This window comes from Trachurus trachurus (genome assembly GCF_905171665.1).
Source record: "Trachurus trachurus genome assembly, chromosome: 16".
Lineage (NCBI taxonomy): Eukaryota > Metazoa > Chordata > Actinopteri > Carangiformes > Carangidae > Trachurus > Trachurus trachurus.
In genome coordinates this window covers 8966115-8983688 of record NC_139902.1, presented here as the reverse complement: position 1 = coordinate 8983688, position 17574 = coordinate 8966115, and the positions used below count along the sequence as shown (strand labels likewise).

Sequence of the window (17574 nt, the reverse complement as noted above, 5' to 3'; positions counted from 1 at the left end):
TTGATAATATAATAATACTGAGTAAAACTAAAATTCCACTGCTGCCGATATATATCATTATGAGCATTTTTCACAAGATGAATTAAAATAACTTCTATGATCACCTGACTTTTCACAGAGCCACCATCAGGTTAAAATCTTAATGTGTCCAATCATTTGTTCTAGCTGCCAATGTTAGCATGCTAACATGCTGAACAAAGTTGGTGAACATGGTAAAAAAAAAAAAAAAAAAAAAGCACATGAATGGGTCACCTTAGCATGCTGATGCACTTCATTCAGAGGACTAGAGCTGCTGGTGTGACTGTATAGGCAACACATTATTATTGTCAGTGCTCTGTTAGACTCCCTAATAAAGACATATGTCAGATTTAAAAGAATAACTAACAGACTTTACTCCTGGTATGCTCCCATTTGTCACAGATTAGCCTAATCAAAAATAGTGTTTATATCTATTTGTGATCTACAATCATTAACATTAACACTTGTAACTAGCAATCAATAGAGCAATAAGTACAACTTAAAAAAACAACTACTGATTCTGATCACTACATTAATTATCAGTACAGTCTTCTGTTGGCTAAGCATCACTATTTAATTTTGACTGACGCCACAAGGCTATTAATGTATGTATGGAGCTAAATTTCTTGTTAAGAAGTTGTATTTGTCATTATAGTCTTTTCCCTTATCAACAGCCCCCCCACAGCTCCACTCAGCTCCCTGCAGGCTACACAGGAGTCAGTTTACACAGCCTGATACCTGCCCACCCCCCTCCGCTGTGGGGGGAGGTGGGGGCTCCCTCCTCTCTGCTGCCGCCGTGCAGCGCTCCGCTCCGTCAGTGTGCCAGCAGTCCGCGCAGAGCGCAGAGCGCAGCGCCACGCTGAACCAGAGCGTCTGTCACACCGAGGATCTCCACACCGTCACTGGGCTGGAAGGCAACAAGAGTGGATAAACTGGAGCGAATAAGGTGAGCATGCGGGGGGCTGTCATTTTTAATAGCCGAGTTATTTATTCGAAGGTGTGTGAGTCGAGACTGATTTGTGACATTTATTAGTGAAGTTGACTGGTGGAGCTCCGGGTGATTCGGGTATGAACTGATTGATCCGATCAGTAAATTTGCGTGATTGTTTTTTCACTTTTCCTCCTGTTGTGCTCTGTTTTTTATAATGTAGCAGCAGCACAGCGTTATTGTAGAGCTGTACACGAGTGAAAGGTGGCATAGTAGGTTATTAACCAGACCGTATGAGAACTGTCAGGCTAAAACGATTTTGTGCTGCCTGACAAATAATCAGTAGCCACGTTAACTAAAGATTATTACATAACGCTGTGGTGTTTATTATATACACACACTCAAAGGTGGACTACTCGTTTTAAAATCAACACATTATTTAAAGCGAGCGAATTCCTTAAGTGGAGACGTCTCTATACCTTATGGAAAAATGTGTGTGTGTCATTTAAAAAATTTACAGCATGGATTACTTCAGTGTTGCCTCTGCAGAGTTGTGTTTGAGATCTTTACGGTCTGTTTATGGCCGATGCCCTATAAGGCAAACTCTCCTGGGCAGCATGTGTGTGATGGATGTCATGCTGTGTACAACAGACCAGGTTTTTGAGAAGCTGACAAATGCAGCAAATCATAAATCATCTGCCATGTAAACCTACACGTGGACTCACAGGTTTAACTCCAAGTCCAGTCAGCAGAGAGTGAAACAGAGAGGTAGAGGCAAAGAGAGAGAAAAAGTGAGAGAGAGAGAGAGAGAGAGAGAGAGAGAGAGAGAGAGAGAGAGAGAGAGAGAGAGAGAGAGAGAGAGAGATGGTTGACCACTGTGCTCTGATTAAAGCAGATACAGTTGACCTGGGGATTGCAGGTTTATCCCATCGTAAATCTGCCCAGCGCTAAATATTTACATCTGGATGAAATCAGGGGAACGGCACAAATGAGGCTCTGGCTTCCAAACATCTAATCAGGGAAGAAATGTTTTGTAATCTTAAATTAAATCAGCCATTTTCCCTACCAATCAGTTCAATTATGACCAAAACATGTCTGCTTTTGTGGGCAGTCATACTAATAGATACAAATAAGCTCAAAAAAGTGTTACCTGAGAACATCTAGAGCAAAAGTAAGTTGGGGAGGGTCATTATGCAATCCTCCCACTCTTTAAGCTGTAAAGGCCGTAATGGCTGTCTCCTCCGAGGAGGCAATCACATGCCCTCGGGGTCAACTCCACCTTGACCCACCTCTACCGCCTCCCACCCCCGCTCTACTAACTCTCTGCTGACACATTCAAGGCTCACACACCCCTGAGTTGGTTTGGTCAGTGTGGGGTCAGGAGCATAAACAACTTAGCGGGCAGACTAAACAGACCACACATGTCCTCTAAACACATTCACCCTCAGATTCATAGGTGAACAACACGCGTCGGCTGGGCCCCGTGCGCAGCAGCAGGAGGTTCAATTCATTTTTTCATTTTTGATGCAGACTGTGAGCTGGCAGAGATGCATGTTTCACTCTTACTTTCCAGAGGGAGAGACCGTCTCTCAGTTCCCTGCATAAGAAATATCAGTCATGAAAGGAAGATTTAGTAATTTAGTAAGATTTCTGGATGAGTTTGCCAATTTTTCCAAGCAACTTAAGGGATTTGGGTGTTGACTCAAAAGACAAACTGCTGCAAGATAAAGCAATTGTTTTCTACATAGTTTTGGATGTGATCACCATCAAGGCCTTCATAGATGCGAGTGGAGAATTACACATGATGTATTATGAATTGTCAGGAGGAAGATTCTGGCGGATCTCCTCCCCATCTTTCCTAGATTCAACTTTTATTTTTCTTTGAAGTTGAATCCTTAATATCTGACCCAGCAAGCATCCTTGCATAAAAACCACAGTGACTCACAGATCAATGAAAAACACCCACGGCCACAACACCAGTCCTACGTAGGCTACTGCGCATGTTCCAACACGGGATACAAACTCCTCTCCAACCCGAATGCCTACCTGCAAAATTACAGTGCGAATCGGTCGTAAACACTCCCTCCCTCGCTCCCCCCCTGACTCATGTGGCAGCGTGCTAATTTTCCAGCTGTAATACGGCTGCATCTGCGTTTGATGCCGATCCCGGCAGAGCAGACGAGAATGCCTCCTCCTGTTACGGAGCAGAGAGCCCAGGGGCGCAGGGCTGCTCGCTGCAGTCTGTGTCTGGGGTGTTGACAGGAGGCCTGACATCATTAATATGACTAAATGGAATGTAATGTCGGCGTGGCTTATGGCACCGTGCAGCCTCACTGATGCTGATGGTGCTGATGGTGGTGGTGCAACACTTCAGAGCGCTGAAAGCAGGTTACAGACAGTGCCTGGAGAATCATGTGGACTTTATGACTTCTGAGACAGTTTGGTTTCTGTGTAGTAAACTTGCTCACACACATACTCACAGACTCACCACATTGTGGCCATTTAAACAGAAGCTAGGAATCACTGACCTGTCAAAGAGTTTAGAAGCTTACGGTACAGTATGTAACAGTACAGCAGGGTTTCTCGCACTCTTTTATTTTCTATTTTTCTAATTTCTTTGTGTTTTTTAATCCGACTGGTCCGAGCCACATCAGTGCTGAGTGTGGAGAACAAGCGGAAGCCGCAGGACATTTCATGGTTTTAGTTCACAATGGGCCACTCATGTGTTTCTTATCACTTTAAAGTTCAGTTGTACCACAGTTACATTCAGGGCATGGTTTTGTTTTCCTGCAGAGCACAGCCTCCACAAACAACACGTCCGTTTTTAATTTCTTTCTTTTTTTGTTTGGGTGGGGGGGAGGGGGGGGCGTCAAACATTTGTTCTGTTTAATCACAGTTTTGTTGCATGGTTGCATGTGAAGACCCCCAAGTTATGGCGGGAAGCTCAAGTTTCTAATTAGAGGGGAAAATGTACCCTGCTAGTGACATCATCTTCCCCCTGGCACTGTGCTAAAAGAGAGAGAGCGTGTGTGTGTCTGTGTTGCCGAACAGCAGCTGGTTTTAGATACTTGACGTTCACAACAGTGTGAGACTTCAAACACTCACACACAAACTGTCGGACTTACAATTTAGCTTTATTGCTCCTTGTCGCCTTGTTTGGTCCATTGTGCCGACGGCCTCTGGGAACTTCCTCAGCGACTGTTGTCAGGAAGATTGTTTGAAAAAGCGGAAGAAGTTGTCAAAAACTCGGCTTCTGACTGACATCCAGCACCAAAACAACAGATTCACATTCACACAGGCACCCTGTGATACACTAATACCCACTCTCACACAGGACTGCTGGCTGAAACGAGAAGCAAAACCTAACATTTATATACCAAGCCAGCATTTCTTCTGTTGTGTAAACAGAAGAGATTGTGGAATCAGATTCACTGAGTGATAATTTGATGAGCAAAGACATAGTTTTCCAAATGCATGAGCCTGGAGTGAAACCTTTATTTGTTGGCTTATTCCTCTTGGAAGAGCAACAATGCTGCACTCAAAATCTGCACCAAATGTTCATATTTAATTTTGGATCCACTACTGATACGATCATTATCTCAATCAGCCTTGTCATTCTGTGAAGTCTGAGTCAGTTTTCTGCCGTTACATCACTTCCATCTCCACGGGCTCATAACTCAATCCATAATTCATCATGGGCGACGGAATCATGAAACATGATCTGACAGATCTCCATCTTCCAACAGTCCCCTGTGTGTGGGTGACAGCTGTGAGAGCAGCCCTTCTCCCCATCGCTCTCACATCCCTGTAATTGTTCACAGTCCGACCGGGCGCCTCTGTAGCTTTGCCACATCCCATCACACTCAACCGTGCCGCGCTGCGTCCACTCAACCGCGAGGAAGACGACACAGGCCCCGGACGTTCCCCTCGACACAGGAGGAGACCGGCGTTGATGCAGCTCCGCGGACTCTTTTCGGGCTCCTCCAGATGTTTTCTGATTCTGACAGGAGCGAGGCAAGAGGGGGAGGGAGGGGAGGTGGTGGGAGGAGAAAAGGGGACAAACCAAAGGGGTCTCTTTCCACGGTGCTCAGGGGGCTGTTTGCGGGAGAGCAGGTCGGTTGATCGGTAATGAGAGAAGACAGCTGGCAGGTTCAGCGGAGGTTAACAGCTAAGCTTAGATGGCAGCGAGGAAAAACAGAGGAGCTCAGTCCAGAGTCTTTGTGCGAGAGATTTCTGGATGGTTCTTTTCATGCAGTTTTAAATATTTGGAGAGAAGTCAGGATTTATTTGAGGTTTTGTTTTGTGCATCTCTGTTCTCATCTCACAGTCGACACTCAGGGCTCATCTGACATTTCCTTGGTATGATGCTTCGTTTCTGTTCCTGCTGATGTTTCTGGCTTGAAGTGGGCAACACTCAGATTCACAGATTAGGTGATTTTGTGAGTGTCCCATATGTGTAAGTGAGGCATTTTCTCCCTAATTTGACCTATTTAGTAGTTATCTTGCTACTAGAGATCTAAAACCAAGCTTTCAGGTAGCTGCGAGCCATGGTCTGTGGTTTAAACAGCTAAAAACAGTCGCACCGAGGCTTGGATGATGCATCCAGAAAACAAACCGCTGCCATTGTGAGAAGTGTAAGTCGAGCATTTTGTTTTACCATGCATTGTTTAGTCTATGAACTTTAACTCAAGGCATTGTTTAGCGGTGCAGATGGCAAATCAATGTTGGCACATTCAAAGTGGTGGGGAGTGTGTAGTAGTAATACAGCAGAGGGGGAGGGTGGGTGGGTGGATGGATGGATGGGGGTGGGGGGCTTGGGTGCTGTTTGGCACTACAGTCACAGATGACCCAGTGTTTGGGGACACAGCACAGCTGGAGCAGCCTTAAGCCCCGACCAACCCCAAACAGCCCTGTCACAAGTCCTCACCAGTCAGTGTGAACCTCGCACTGCTAACATCAGCAACATGTGTTTGGAATAATGTGATAGTAATGTCTGTGTGAGGAGAGGGAGGGCTCGTACAGATGTGACGCTAATTGTTTTTCTCTTTTCCCTCTGTGGTGTCTGCTAGTGAGTATCGGCCTAATCTCCTCTCTGGCGTCCAGATTTTCATTCATTTCATTTATCACCCCCAAGTCTAAAAGTGAAAGCACAAAGCAGTCAGTTCCCCTTTCTATTTCTTTATCCGTCATTAGAGTGACTTTTTATCACTATCTAATGATGCCTCCATCATCTTAACTGCTGGTACACAGGTGTATAATTTAACACCATTTGACTGTGTTTTGACATTTTACTTACTCTCTGCAACTCTAACCACCACCGTCCACCGAAGCGTCTTTTATCACTTTGTTCAAGCAGACATATGCCTGGCAGAGTGAAAAATGTGCCGACTTGGTGAAATAAAACATCTGGCAGCTCGCCAGACCGAGCCGTCTCTCAGAGCATTCACACCAGCTGAGAGCTTAATGAGGGTTCACAGTGTGAGAACAGGCCTTCATAATTTAAGACTCCAAGAGACCAGGGATGTGCCCAGATTCATGCCTCTGTACCATACTGTATAAACAGCCTCAGGACAGGCCCCCTCTTTTTTTTTTTTTTCAGTGGCGGGTGGCTCTGGGTTACCCTGAGTTGCATTGTGCATTCCCAGTCCACAGCAGGGCTGCTAGAAACTCAGTAGGTCACTGTGGTTTGTACTTCTGGTCACATAAGCCAGGCTGGCATGTTGAGGGAGCAGCAGCCGTGGTCATAATTTACAAAACTACACCGTCCAGAGCTGGGATGTCTGCCTGATGTAGGCCAGGGCTGGACGCTCGCTGTATAAACCTAACCCTCTTTCTCTTGCATACACCCACTTTCACCACAATGCCTCCTCCCACACACACACACTCATCCAAATGACACACTGCACTCTGTGACCAGTTTCTTTTTCATAACCAAAATGTTTAATTGTCTTCAAGCTCAAGCCCAAGAAACGGCACATGAACTACTTAAACTTCAGCAATAATATTTTAAAGCAACAAATAATCCACCAGTAGTTAACAGTTGGAAAAAAAGATTAATGTCCTTCCAATTTATCTGAACAGTCAGATAATACAAAACAATTTTGCACTTTAGCTTAAATCCAACTCAATAACATTCATAATTTTTGCTTCATTTAAATTTGCATGAAGTCAGGTTGTCTCAACCAGAAGAGATGGGAGTGTGCATTTTCTTTTATGTGCACCTGAGTAGGAAGTGGTAGAAACTACTTGAGCCATTTATTAATCAATCAAAAACATGACAAATAGGTGCGGCAATTAAGAGCAGCTCTAGCGCACACTCATTCAAATGATCTCCCTCCAGTGTACTGTTGGGACGTTGGCTGAATTATCTCTATCTTAGGCTTTGATGATATTTTTCCCCTTACAGTTCTTACATGAGGATCCAGGTATATGTCATCTCCCTATAAGTGTTTAAGTATTCACTCATCGACAGTGAGGTATTGCAGGTGGGCTTAACATTCCTGGCTCAGGGCGTCTCTCTGTTACAGTGTGGGTTATTAAGTTTCCTGCCGCGGTGCACCTGGTGGATCTGATCATGATCTCCATCTAACCGAACTGAATTCAAGATAGAGTCTAGCTAGATTTTGGCTGCTCGACTCCAGACAAAAGTTGGCTTTGCTTACAAAAGAAACTGTAGCGGAAAAAGTAAATAGCGCCTGATAAAACTTTATAGGTCAGAGCTGTTTGGTTATCGGGCCTAGCAGCTCTCTTCCTGAGGCCTGAGCTGAGGAGAGAAAGGAACTTGACCAGCCTGTTGATAAAAGCAAGCAAGAATGAATGTGAACGCGTTATCTCAGCAGACTTTATCTGTGTTAACACTGCATGGGTGTTTCAGCGTTGATAAATGCCTGACGTGAAGTATAATGCTTAGAATAAATCACATGCTGATAATTGTTTGGATTTCTTCCTCAGTTTATTGGACTGTTGTCGGCTACCAAAGGTTTTTGCTATTACTTATGTTGGTAACTCAGACTCAACTACTTTTATTTTAATGCTTATATCAGGCTAATGATCATATAAGATGATTATTATCAAGCTTATGAGGCAGTTTACCAGAGACACTCGCTTCCTCTGTCACGTCACTCATTTCACTCTTGACCTTCATCTTTACCTAATATTAACATGTAGCCATGCTTCACTCAGCACGTCCCTGAGTGCTGCAACACACATCTTATCACCGTCCTCTCAGTCTGCACAGGCCTGCCTGCTCTGGTCCGTGGCTCCAGTCCTCAGCTGTCCCTGCGATCATTTACTTTGAATGACAAAAGGAGCCCATCTTGTCCATTTTACGGTTTGGGTGGAGATCTGTTCAGGTCGGGGGGAGGGCGGGGGTCCCTTAAGTCGTCCCAGGTGGCCCACTGCTGCTCCGCATGAATGTGGAGAAAGCTCCTAGGTAGCCTCTAACCGTAGATCAAGCAGCTAATGGTGCTGAAGGCCTCACAATGGTGATAGGATTTACAATCCGCTACCAGGCTTTGTCTTTGAGGGGACAGTAGTCTATGTGTCTCGTGGCTGCGGCTCTTACATTTTATTGTCATCATGTTGTTTGTCCTTTTCCCTCCCTGACTAATGAGCCAGAGGAACCAGGTCAAGATTTATCTGTAGACCTGGTCGAGGACCATTGTTGTTGGCCCATTAATAATGCAAAGAAAGGCCGGTTCCTCTTTGTCCAGGGGATAGAAGAAGACACCTCCTTTTCTTCACCCAGCCCCCTAACAGACTTCTTGAGGTCTGTGTCTGTGCTGGATCCGGACAAAAAAAGTCATGAATCGTGGCTCATTAGCGGCAGATGCTTTGTACTCACACTGTAGAGAATCGATGTGTACAGATGCTTCATCGTGACACCTTTGAAAGAGCTTTGGTTAACGTTTGAACATTCAGACAGTGCAGTCCATTAGTGATGATTGTTAGTCTGTGTCAACCTTAATAGCGGTGCCAGATGTTAGTATGTAGAAAGCGAGAAATGCAAGAAGACAGAGTGGCAGAGAGGACAGACGTTAAAGATGGCCAGTTGGTTCCTTGATGGCAGCAGATGCCTCTCATCTGTCCAAAGATTAATGTGACAGGTAAGCGTGCTGAATGCTTTCCCAAGAGCTTCAAAGATGCTCCTTGAGAATGTATTAACCTCTTATCTTATGTTTACCTCCCTGGATACATAATTCACAGAGGGACTTCCTTTAACCTGATCCAAGGCGAGCTGGATTTGTCCAGATGAAGTTCTTCTGTGAGCTGTCCTGAAGCAAACAAGTACTTCCTGGGTTTTTTCCCCCCTTTAGGCCAAAAGAAGCAGCACTGCATCTTCTCACTGTCACGTATGAGATATGTGACGTTATAATCAATAACAAAGCCTGAACATGACCTGCTTCTTCTCACAGGGTCAAACGCAACCAGCCAAGACTATGTTGTTGATTAAAAGTAACATTGAAGTACATGGTCTCTTCCCATGACAGGTCTGTGTCAGGGCTGTCTGAGCATCTTGATGTAGCATGACACAAAACATCTGGTTCCTCTTTAGCTGTATGGGGGCGCCTTGTTAAGCCTCCCCTGCAGGCTGGGCCATCCGCTTCACAGAGAGGACATGAGGGCGGGAAGAGAGGAGGAGAGAGGGCAGAGAAACAGACTGAGGAGTTTTATTAGAGACCAGAGAGACTGAAGGTGTGCGAGAGGTCACACACTTCACGTGGTGAACGTAGAGTTGATTGTCCTTTACAGTTTGGTGACACATTTGGTGCTTTAGCTCAGTACGTCAGAGGGATCGCTTTGATGTTGTGCAGCTTTAACTAGAGTCCTTGAAGGTACATCCACGTAGACTAATCTGCTGATATTAAATCTGATATTGAACCAGAGACTGACCATGAATGCTGATTATAATAAGGCTCAGGTCAAACAAGTTAGAAAAGTGAAACTCTGTTTTAGAAGTTCGACAGACTTGCAACATGTTGGTTGGCAAAGTATCGCCTGAGCTTGACCACAACAGCTGGGTCAACCATAAATATCCCCTACTGACTGACTGAGTGATCAAAGTTTAGCAAAAAGTTGACGTTTGCAATTTTCACAGTTTCAAAATCTTTTTTTTTTCTTATATATTTTCATTGTTTCCCTTCATATTTATCTAGGGTCTCCTTGGCAGTATAGGTTACTAACAGCGTCAGCATGCCGCTGATTCTGATTAATCAAACAATCTTGCTTGGAAAAGTAACACAAACCTGCAATTGTTCGAAGCTAGACAAAACCTTTTGCAGATTACACTTAGATTACTGTGATTAAAACTGAGTGGAGCAAGATAGAGTCAGACAGCGAGAGATACACAGGGTGTACACAGGAAGAGAGTGATAGAGTAGGGAGGGAAATGAGAGGGTAGGGAGGCCCTGTGGCATATACAGGAGAGATGAAGAGTGGGAAGGGGAGTGTAGGGGAGCGAGATACAAGGTTAAGTAGCATTAGGAAGGAGAAGGCGTGTGTGTGTGTGTTTGTGTGTGGGTTCGCTATAGAGATGAGAAAGAAGGGAAGGGTTTAGAGGTTAATGACAACCTACAGTGAGAAACAAAGGAGGCCGTGAACAACAGGAGAGAGACTCTCTAGCAGCCTCGCACTTTTCACAAGCCGCCAGATCACAGCAGAAGGCGCTGGGTACTAATTTGGCTCATTATGGTCAATGGACCTAATGGTGACTATTGTTCTCACGCAGACCTCAATAGAGCCACTGGTTCACCCTATGAGTGTGTGTGTGTGTGAGAGTATTCAAATCTAACCTTTCTGAGATAGCACTTGGAGCAAGAGATAACCTCTGAAAGTGGTTGGTTTTCTTTGAAGCTCCAAACGTCAGATCCGATGAAGATGCACTAGAGTTAAGAGTAGAGTGATGGAGATGCATTAGAAGTAGGACAAATACGTATACAGTCCTCATATTGTTATGGATTTCGAGGATATGACGGTTGGGTGAGTGGATTATATCCATATAGGTATTGCTTTATATTATTTTGCATAGTTTTCTTTCCTCCCATCCCCCTCAATGGAAGCCAACATCAGGATTAATGACTTTGTTTAGGCTCCCGTGGTGATAATCTCCTTTAACGCTTCAATAGCATTAGCCTGCCACTTTCCCATTTTGAACCCAGATGGGGAACAGATTGTTCCGGAAGAAAGGTGTCTAATAAATACCCTATAACCTCAGCCTATACGCCGTAACCCCCTCTTCCAACTTCCTCCTCATTTTCTGGCCATTTTTCTTGTTTTATACCCACCTCGAGCCCTTTCTTCCACCCCCCACACCTGTTGTGAGACATTTTCCCTGCAACTCTACCTAAACAATGGTGGACTTTCCCGAGCTCTGACAGCTCCGACATCTGGAAAAACTAACTGGCTGGCTGTTGCCCCAGTTCCTAAGTGGATTTATGGTCGTATACCATTTGACAAGCCTGCTCTGTGAGGGGTGCTGTGGCTCAATGAAGCCCAGAGTAATGTGAAATGTTAGGTCACCTTCCAAAGTGTCGATAGTAGCTCAGTAATTAGTTTTAAGAGAAATGTTTAATAGTAGTAGAGGTCGAGTAGATACAGTAGTAGAAAAACATGGAAAGCATTTTAGGATTAGTGTTGTAATTACTAGCAATTATGTCTCTATTGTAAGCACTGTAATCATCTAAAATGAAATATGCTGAAACATTCAACTTTAAATGATTATTTTCATAAACAATTTGCACAAATTACACACGCACACTAACTGCAGATGTGTCTGAGCTTGATTTAACATTGTCTTAAGATTTGCAGTGGCACTCAGCTCAGCAAACACAATCATCTCTCTTCTATCCGAACTAGTCATGGGAAATAGGGAATAAGTTTGGGAACATGAGCCTGAATGATTTGTTCAGGAGTTTTCAGTGTTGCATGAAGTCATGTAGTCTTTGGTTTAAACATGGCTCCCTCATGACCTTTGTTGCATCTCACTCAGCCATTTGTTTTCTATCTTCTATAATCAAGAGCATGTCAGTGTGTAAGACGGAGGACATGTGTACAGGGGTACGTAGGGTTCGTTGTTACTGATGAAACATGGATCCTTTTTCCTGCCAAAAGAGGTTGTTCATTGTTTTTACCTCATCCGAAGGAAAAGCTAAAATAGCATTTGATAACACTTGTAGCAGACCTGAGGGGACGATAAGCGCAAAAATATGACAGCATCCTGCTGTCTAGCTCAGAATAAGGAGTGTTTATCTCTCCAGAGTACTCTTTATACATTTTGAAGGGAGGTAAATGAAAAACAGACACCACCTGTGCCTCTGGGTTTTTCTTCAGCTTCAGGTTATAAAGATGTACTCTTTGTCTGCACACTTTACACATGGCAGACACTCACTCCTTTTTTTCTGCATGTGAAAAAGGTGCAAAATAACAGTGTCTTGACTATCTGCAGCTTAACTGTGCATAGGGCGGTCTTTCATTTACAGGGAAGCCTCTTATTGCCTCATGCATACGGGCTTGGGAGCAAAACTAGAGCAGCTACACAAATACACCCATGACCACATGCACATACAAAGCACACACATACACAGACACACGATAAGTCGGCTGGGATGTTTTCAAGCTATAAATACTCGGCGGGTGAAGCCCTATCCAGTTATGGGCACGTGTGTCCCCCTCCCCCCTCCCAATTCTTCATATAGTGTGAAAACATAAAAAGATATGGGACATCTTCACAGACCACAACACAAGTCTGGAGAGGTGGAGATCAATTTCACAGTGTTATGCCTTATAGTTGTTTTAAAGTGTCATTTAACTTTTGTAGTGGCTTGTTAATTTGAAGAACAAGCTGTTTAACTGTGACTATGAAAGAGTTATTAGCTCAGAAGTGAAGCAGCACTCAAGGCCGGGTAAATTACAACAGCCTGAGCCTAGTTCTCAGTGGAGACGCGTTAAAAACTTAAAAAGAGGTCAGCTACTCTGATCCGTCAGAAGGTTGAAGATCTCTGCCCCTGAAGACAGTGTCCTGTCATGTCGGTGCACAGACAGATGGATGGTTTGGTGGAGGTGGTTTCCTTGTAGCAGTGTGGAAAACACAGAACACACGGTTTCTCTATTTTGCCAGGTCTTCTCAATAATCAGTCATACAGGTATTTTTCTCTCAAAGTAAACCCGACACAACTGGCCCAATCGATGGTGAGAAAAAAGAAGAAAAGATTAAATTCCTGTGCAGAAAAGCACACAATTTGTCGTCATTTTCTCTGGATGTTGCGATAGAGGCCACACAACATTAATCTCACGTCAAATGAAGAGAAATGAATGTATAGGGACAGACACAAAAGAGGAAAAAGAAATTCTTGGATAGGAAACATTGCACCAGTGCATGGTGATTCGTATATGTGACTTCTGTGTTCACATTAATGCAACAGCTCAGAATAATGTGTTCAGTGCGAAAGGAAAGTCACATTACCTGTTTGCACACTGACTGTGGTTTCAGACAGGAGTGTCAGCTACATGTCTAAAAGTAGCATGCAGATTGTATTTAATATGCAAAGTAGCGGGTCATTAAATGCGTATACATGTCAGCTCTGCATTGCTGCCCACTCCAGACATGTAACTCCCTCCAGCTTTAAATAAGTACAATCTGAGCTGAGCTGCAGGGACCACTGTTCTCCCTGCCATCTGGTCTCTGCTGCCCGCCCTGGAGAATAACACTGCCAACTAAAACCAATTTCTCTCTGTCTCTGTCTCTCTGCAGGGGTCAACCCAGGTGAGGTGAGGACAAGGACAAGATCTGCATCTCCCCTCCCTTATCTGTCCATCAACGACCCAAGTGCCTCGGTGCCGGCCACCCACAGGTCACCTCAACCACGACGGGCGCCAAACAATAAAAGTCTTGACCCGGTGTCCCTCGGCCGCTTGTGCAAAGCAAATATTTGAGGCCATTATATCTCATTTCTCCGCACAGCCGTCACTGAAAAGATCAACGGCGAAGGGTGTTGTTGGAAGATAAAAAAGAGAGAGAAGAAAAAGTGGGGGAGGAAAGAGTAACCCTTTCAAAGAGCGCCCTGCGAGCTATTTCTGCTGCTCTGTGGGCAGGGAGCGTCTCATTTGGGAGTGTTTCTGGCCGACAAAAAAAAAGCACTTGCCTGTGCCCTGCCTTCCCATCCAGATGCCTGTGTAAATACTGGATAGAGATATCAATTTGCTCTAACGTTGCCCAACAAAGAGACTGTATGCTATCTATAGAGAACGATACAACAAATTTGGCCTCTGTGGTCTCTTGAATTGCTACTTATCTATCACCCTTAGAGGAAGACTTGAGAGCTGTGAGAACTGGAATGAGAGCTGCCGGACACCCTCGCTAGTTTTTTGAAGCCTTGACAGGGCCGACAACAGCTCTCTGGAGGAAAAGTGAGACATTGAGAGGCTGCAGTTTTGATGTCTTTCCCGGCCTGGTGAGCCAACATGAAGCCCCTGACGCCGATTGGATCCCCATCTCCCCTGAGGCTCCTGAACAAGGGTCCAGACTACCTGCGCAGGCAGATAGATGGTGGCGGACAAGGTCGCTCCATCAGCGCAGTGGAGAGGCTGGAGGCGGACAAAGCCAAATACGTCAAGAGCCAGCAGGTGATCAACACCAAACAGGAGCCTGTTCTGGTGCCCTGTGCCACCCCACCGCCGCAGCCTCGGCGCGCTATTGCCGTCCCAGGTAGCCTGACCCCACATCTTCCCCCGCGGCGCTCGTCCAACACTCCCTTCTCCACGCTCTCCGGCTCCTTCACTTCGCGGGATGAGAACGAGAACGACGACTCCAGGAAGGAGAACAGACGGACTTCTGTTGATATTGAGGCGCATAACAGGAGCAACGTGAACAAGGTGATGCCTCCGAGCCCCAGGACACCTGGAATTAACTCCTTAGTAGCGCCGCACAGTGCCCCCGTGCTCAGAAGAAGCACAGGCAAACGCATGCTGAGGCCAGACTCCCTCGTCATCTACCGGCAAAAGAAAGAGTGCAAGAGCCCCAGCGGTGCAGTGGTGGGGGAGAACAATAACATGGAAGTCAAGGGGTACAGTTTTGTCCGCCGCCTCTTTCAGGGCTCCATGAGGGAGAAGGGTAGCGGAGGTGAAGGCAGGATTCAGAAGATGGTGATCGGTGAAGAAAAAGCACCGTCACGGGACGGAGACTCCCGCATGTCTTGGACCAATGACAAAGACACTGTGGATGGAGGACCTGGGAGCAGGAGGTCGAGCAAAACTGAGCAAGAACGCAGCCCGAGGTCTATCCCCAGTCCCGGGTTCAGCTGCGCACTTGATCAGACTAAAGATGGACTTACAAATGGCATCGGTGATGGTCTTAACAATGGTATCACCAACGGAAACCACTCAAGTAGCCACAACGATGAGAATGACCCGTGGAAGCGGGCGTCACCACTACCAGCGGCCAGGAGGCGTTTTGGGGAGCTGCACCGCTCCAAGTCAGACCTGTATCTGCGCTGCTCTGTGGCGTTATCGGAGCAGGAGCACTTCTTTGACTTCTGTGGGCTGGACATGGACATGATACAGCGTCTAGGCCGGGAGAACTTCCTCTCCGGGGCCAGTTCCATAGACACGCTCTCACTGGCCCTCCGCAGCGTAGGCGGGGACGGCTGCGGGGGCTCTGAGCCCAGCGAGTTCTCCCGACACTCAGGAGACGGCCTGTTTCAGGAGGAGCTGGCCGAGCAGCTCCCCACCGGGGTGTCAATCATCGAGAGAAACGCTCGGGTCATCAAGTGGCTTTACGGGTGTAAGAACGCTGCCCGAGAGGGACCCAAAGAGTCTACGGTTTAATACGAGGACGAAGAACCATGTGCCACGGAGGACTGAGAACGAGCAGGTGTTGGATCAGCATCCATGGCACATTGTTCTCCTCAGTCCTCTGAACTCCAAAGAGACTGTTTCTCCAAGTGAGAGGACAACAACTGCTTCTAGTTATCTCCTGTCAAACTGATATGTTGTATTTATAGAGCCTATGGAAGTATTGTGTGGGTTAGATCGACCTCACTGGTGAAATCGAATCATTTCTCCCTGCAAAATGTTTTTGTATCTGTATGAGTGTGTGAGTGTGTGTGGAGCAGACACCACCGTCTTCTTCACTTGTAGCTTCCTTTCAGATATTGAAAACAACCTGATTCAGAACTGATCTGAAATCAGCCCCCTGTAACCCCTGACACGGCACATAGGTGTTTGTCATGACTCAGCGGACACGGTTTAGTGTCCTTGTCACCAACACTCTCCTTTAATGACTAATTTAAAATGGAAAACCACTAAGCTATGTTTTATTTTTCTTTCTAAACTGGAAAACTGTTGTGTGAGTGTGAAGTGAACCATGAGTACCTCATTCGGATCTGTCCCAGTTTAGTTTGTGTGTTGCTTTTTTTTTTTTTTTTTTTACTCCTTAAACGCAGGCGTTGGAACAAACATGCGAGGCACCCCTGTGGGGTTGTTAATGCACTGAACTGGACAGGGAAAGAGGAAATGAGAGATAGAGATATAGCTTTGAGTCCTTACAGAGAATCATCTCATATAATGTTAAACACTGAGCTGGATTCAAAGGAGCACCTGCATCATGGAGGACATGGAGCCATGCCTGGCCAGTAGGTTTCATAATTTTCAGCTCATTCTCCAACCCAGAAAGAAGGTCAATTCTCACAAAGTAAACACTGTCCAATAATCACTCGTGACACAGCCATTGATTACCACTGCTAATGCTTCACGCCTGTTCTGTGCTCACAGCGGCGTAAGCTAATAGAGCTGCCTCTCAATGGGAAAGTCTGTGAGAGCACAACAGGACTGAGAGAAACAAAATCTCACAGCCTCACAAAAGAATTTTTAATTAAACCTAAAAGAAATAAATTCACCTCCAAAAGTGAAGTAACAGTTATCAGACTCTTGCAGCCAAGTGCTGTAGGATGTCACTTTTAGCATCTGGCAGTTTACAGATGTTTAACCTCCCCAGCTTGCTGGCTCAGTCAGCCTGTCTCCCATCATAAAACAAGCAGGGGAGGCTAAAGCCGCCCTCCTCTCTCTGATAACCACAGATCCTACCTCACTTCATCCATCCTTCAGTGATTGTCACTTTATCTCCACCAGAGGTCATTTCCATTGCTTGGCCTGGAGGATGCCACTGAAATATGAACTGGGGGGTTCTGCCGAAGTATGTGGAGGTTAGACTGAGTATCACTGAACCCAAGGGCACGTTATATTTGTACATGTGATAAATGAACACAATCATTTACAGCCTTGATATGTTCTTCTTTTTTTTTTCCTGTATTCATCATGAGCATGGCACCCTCCTGAAACTCCTTCAAACTGGATTTTTTTTTTTTTGGTGAGTTTTGTTTTGTATCCCCTGTTAAAAACCATTTGGTTGCATGTTTACAAAGTGGCTCCGTAACTTCTGGATCTCCTTTTTTAATTTCATGTATATGAGAGATTTTGATTTTATTCCAAAGAGGTTTGTGTATGATGTACACAGCAAATAAACACAAATGAAGAAATACACCTGTGTGAATGTTTTTGGTGTTGTACTTGAATTTCTCTATAGATATTGCTCAGGAATGTAGTATTCAGTATTCAATTAAGACACACATATAAAA

The 17574-nt window shown here is 45.3% G+C and overlaps 1 protein-coding gene across 1 annotated transcript; it reads left to right on the top strand.

The window, feature by feature from the left end:
• Window positions 1–841: 841 nt before the first annotated feature.
• fam110d (family with sequence similarity 110 member D) lies at window positions 842–15766 on the top strand (the record flags this gene model as incomplete). Its single annotated transcript, XM_083988986.1, has 2 exons — window positions 842–964; window positions 13695–15766. The coding sequence occupies exon 2, from the start codon at window positions 14405–14407 to the stop codon at window positions 15764–15766; it is 1362 nt and encodes a 453-aa protein (XP_083845112.1). The 5' UTR covers window positions 842–964; window positions 13695–14404.
• Between the last annotated feature and the right edge of the window lie 1808 nt (window positions 15767–17574).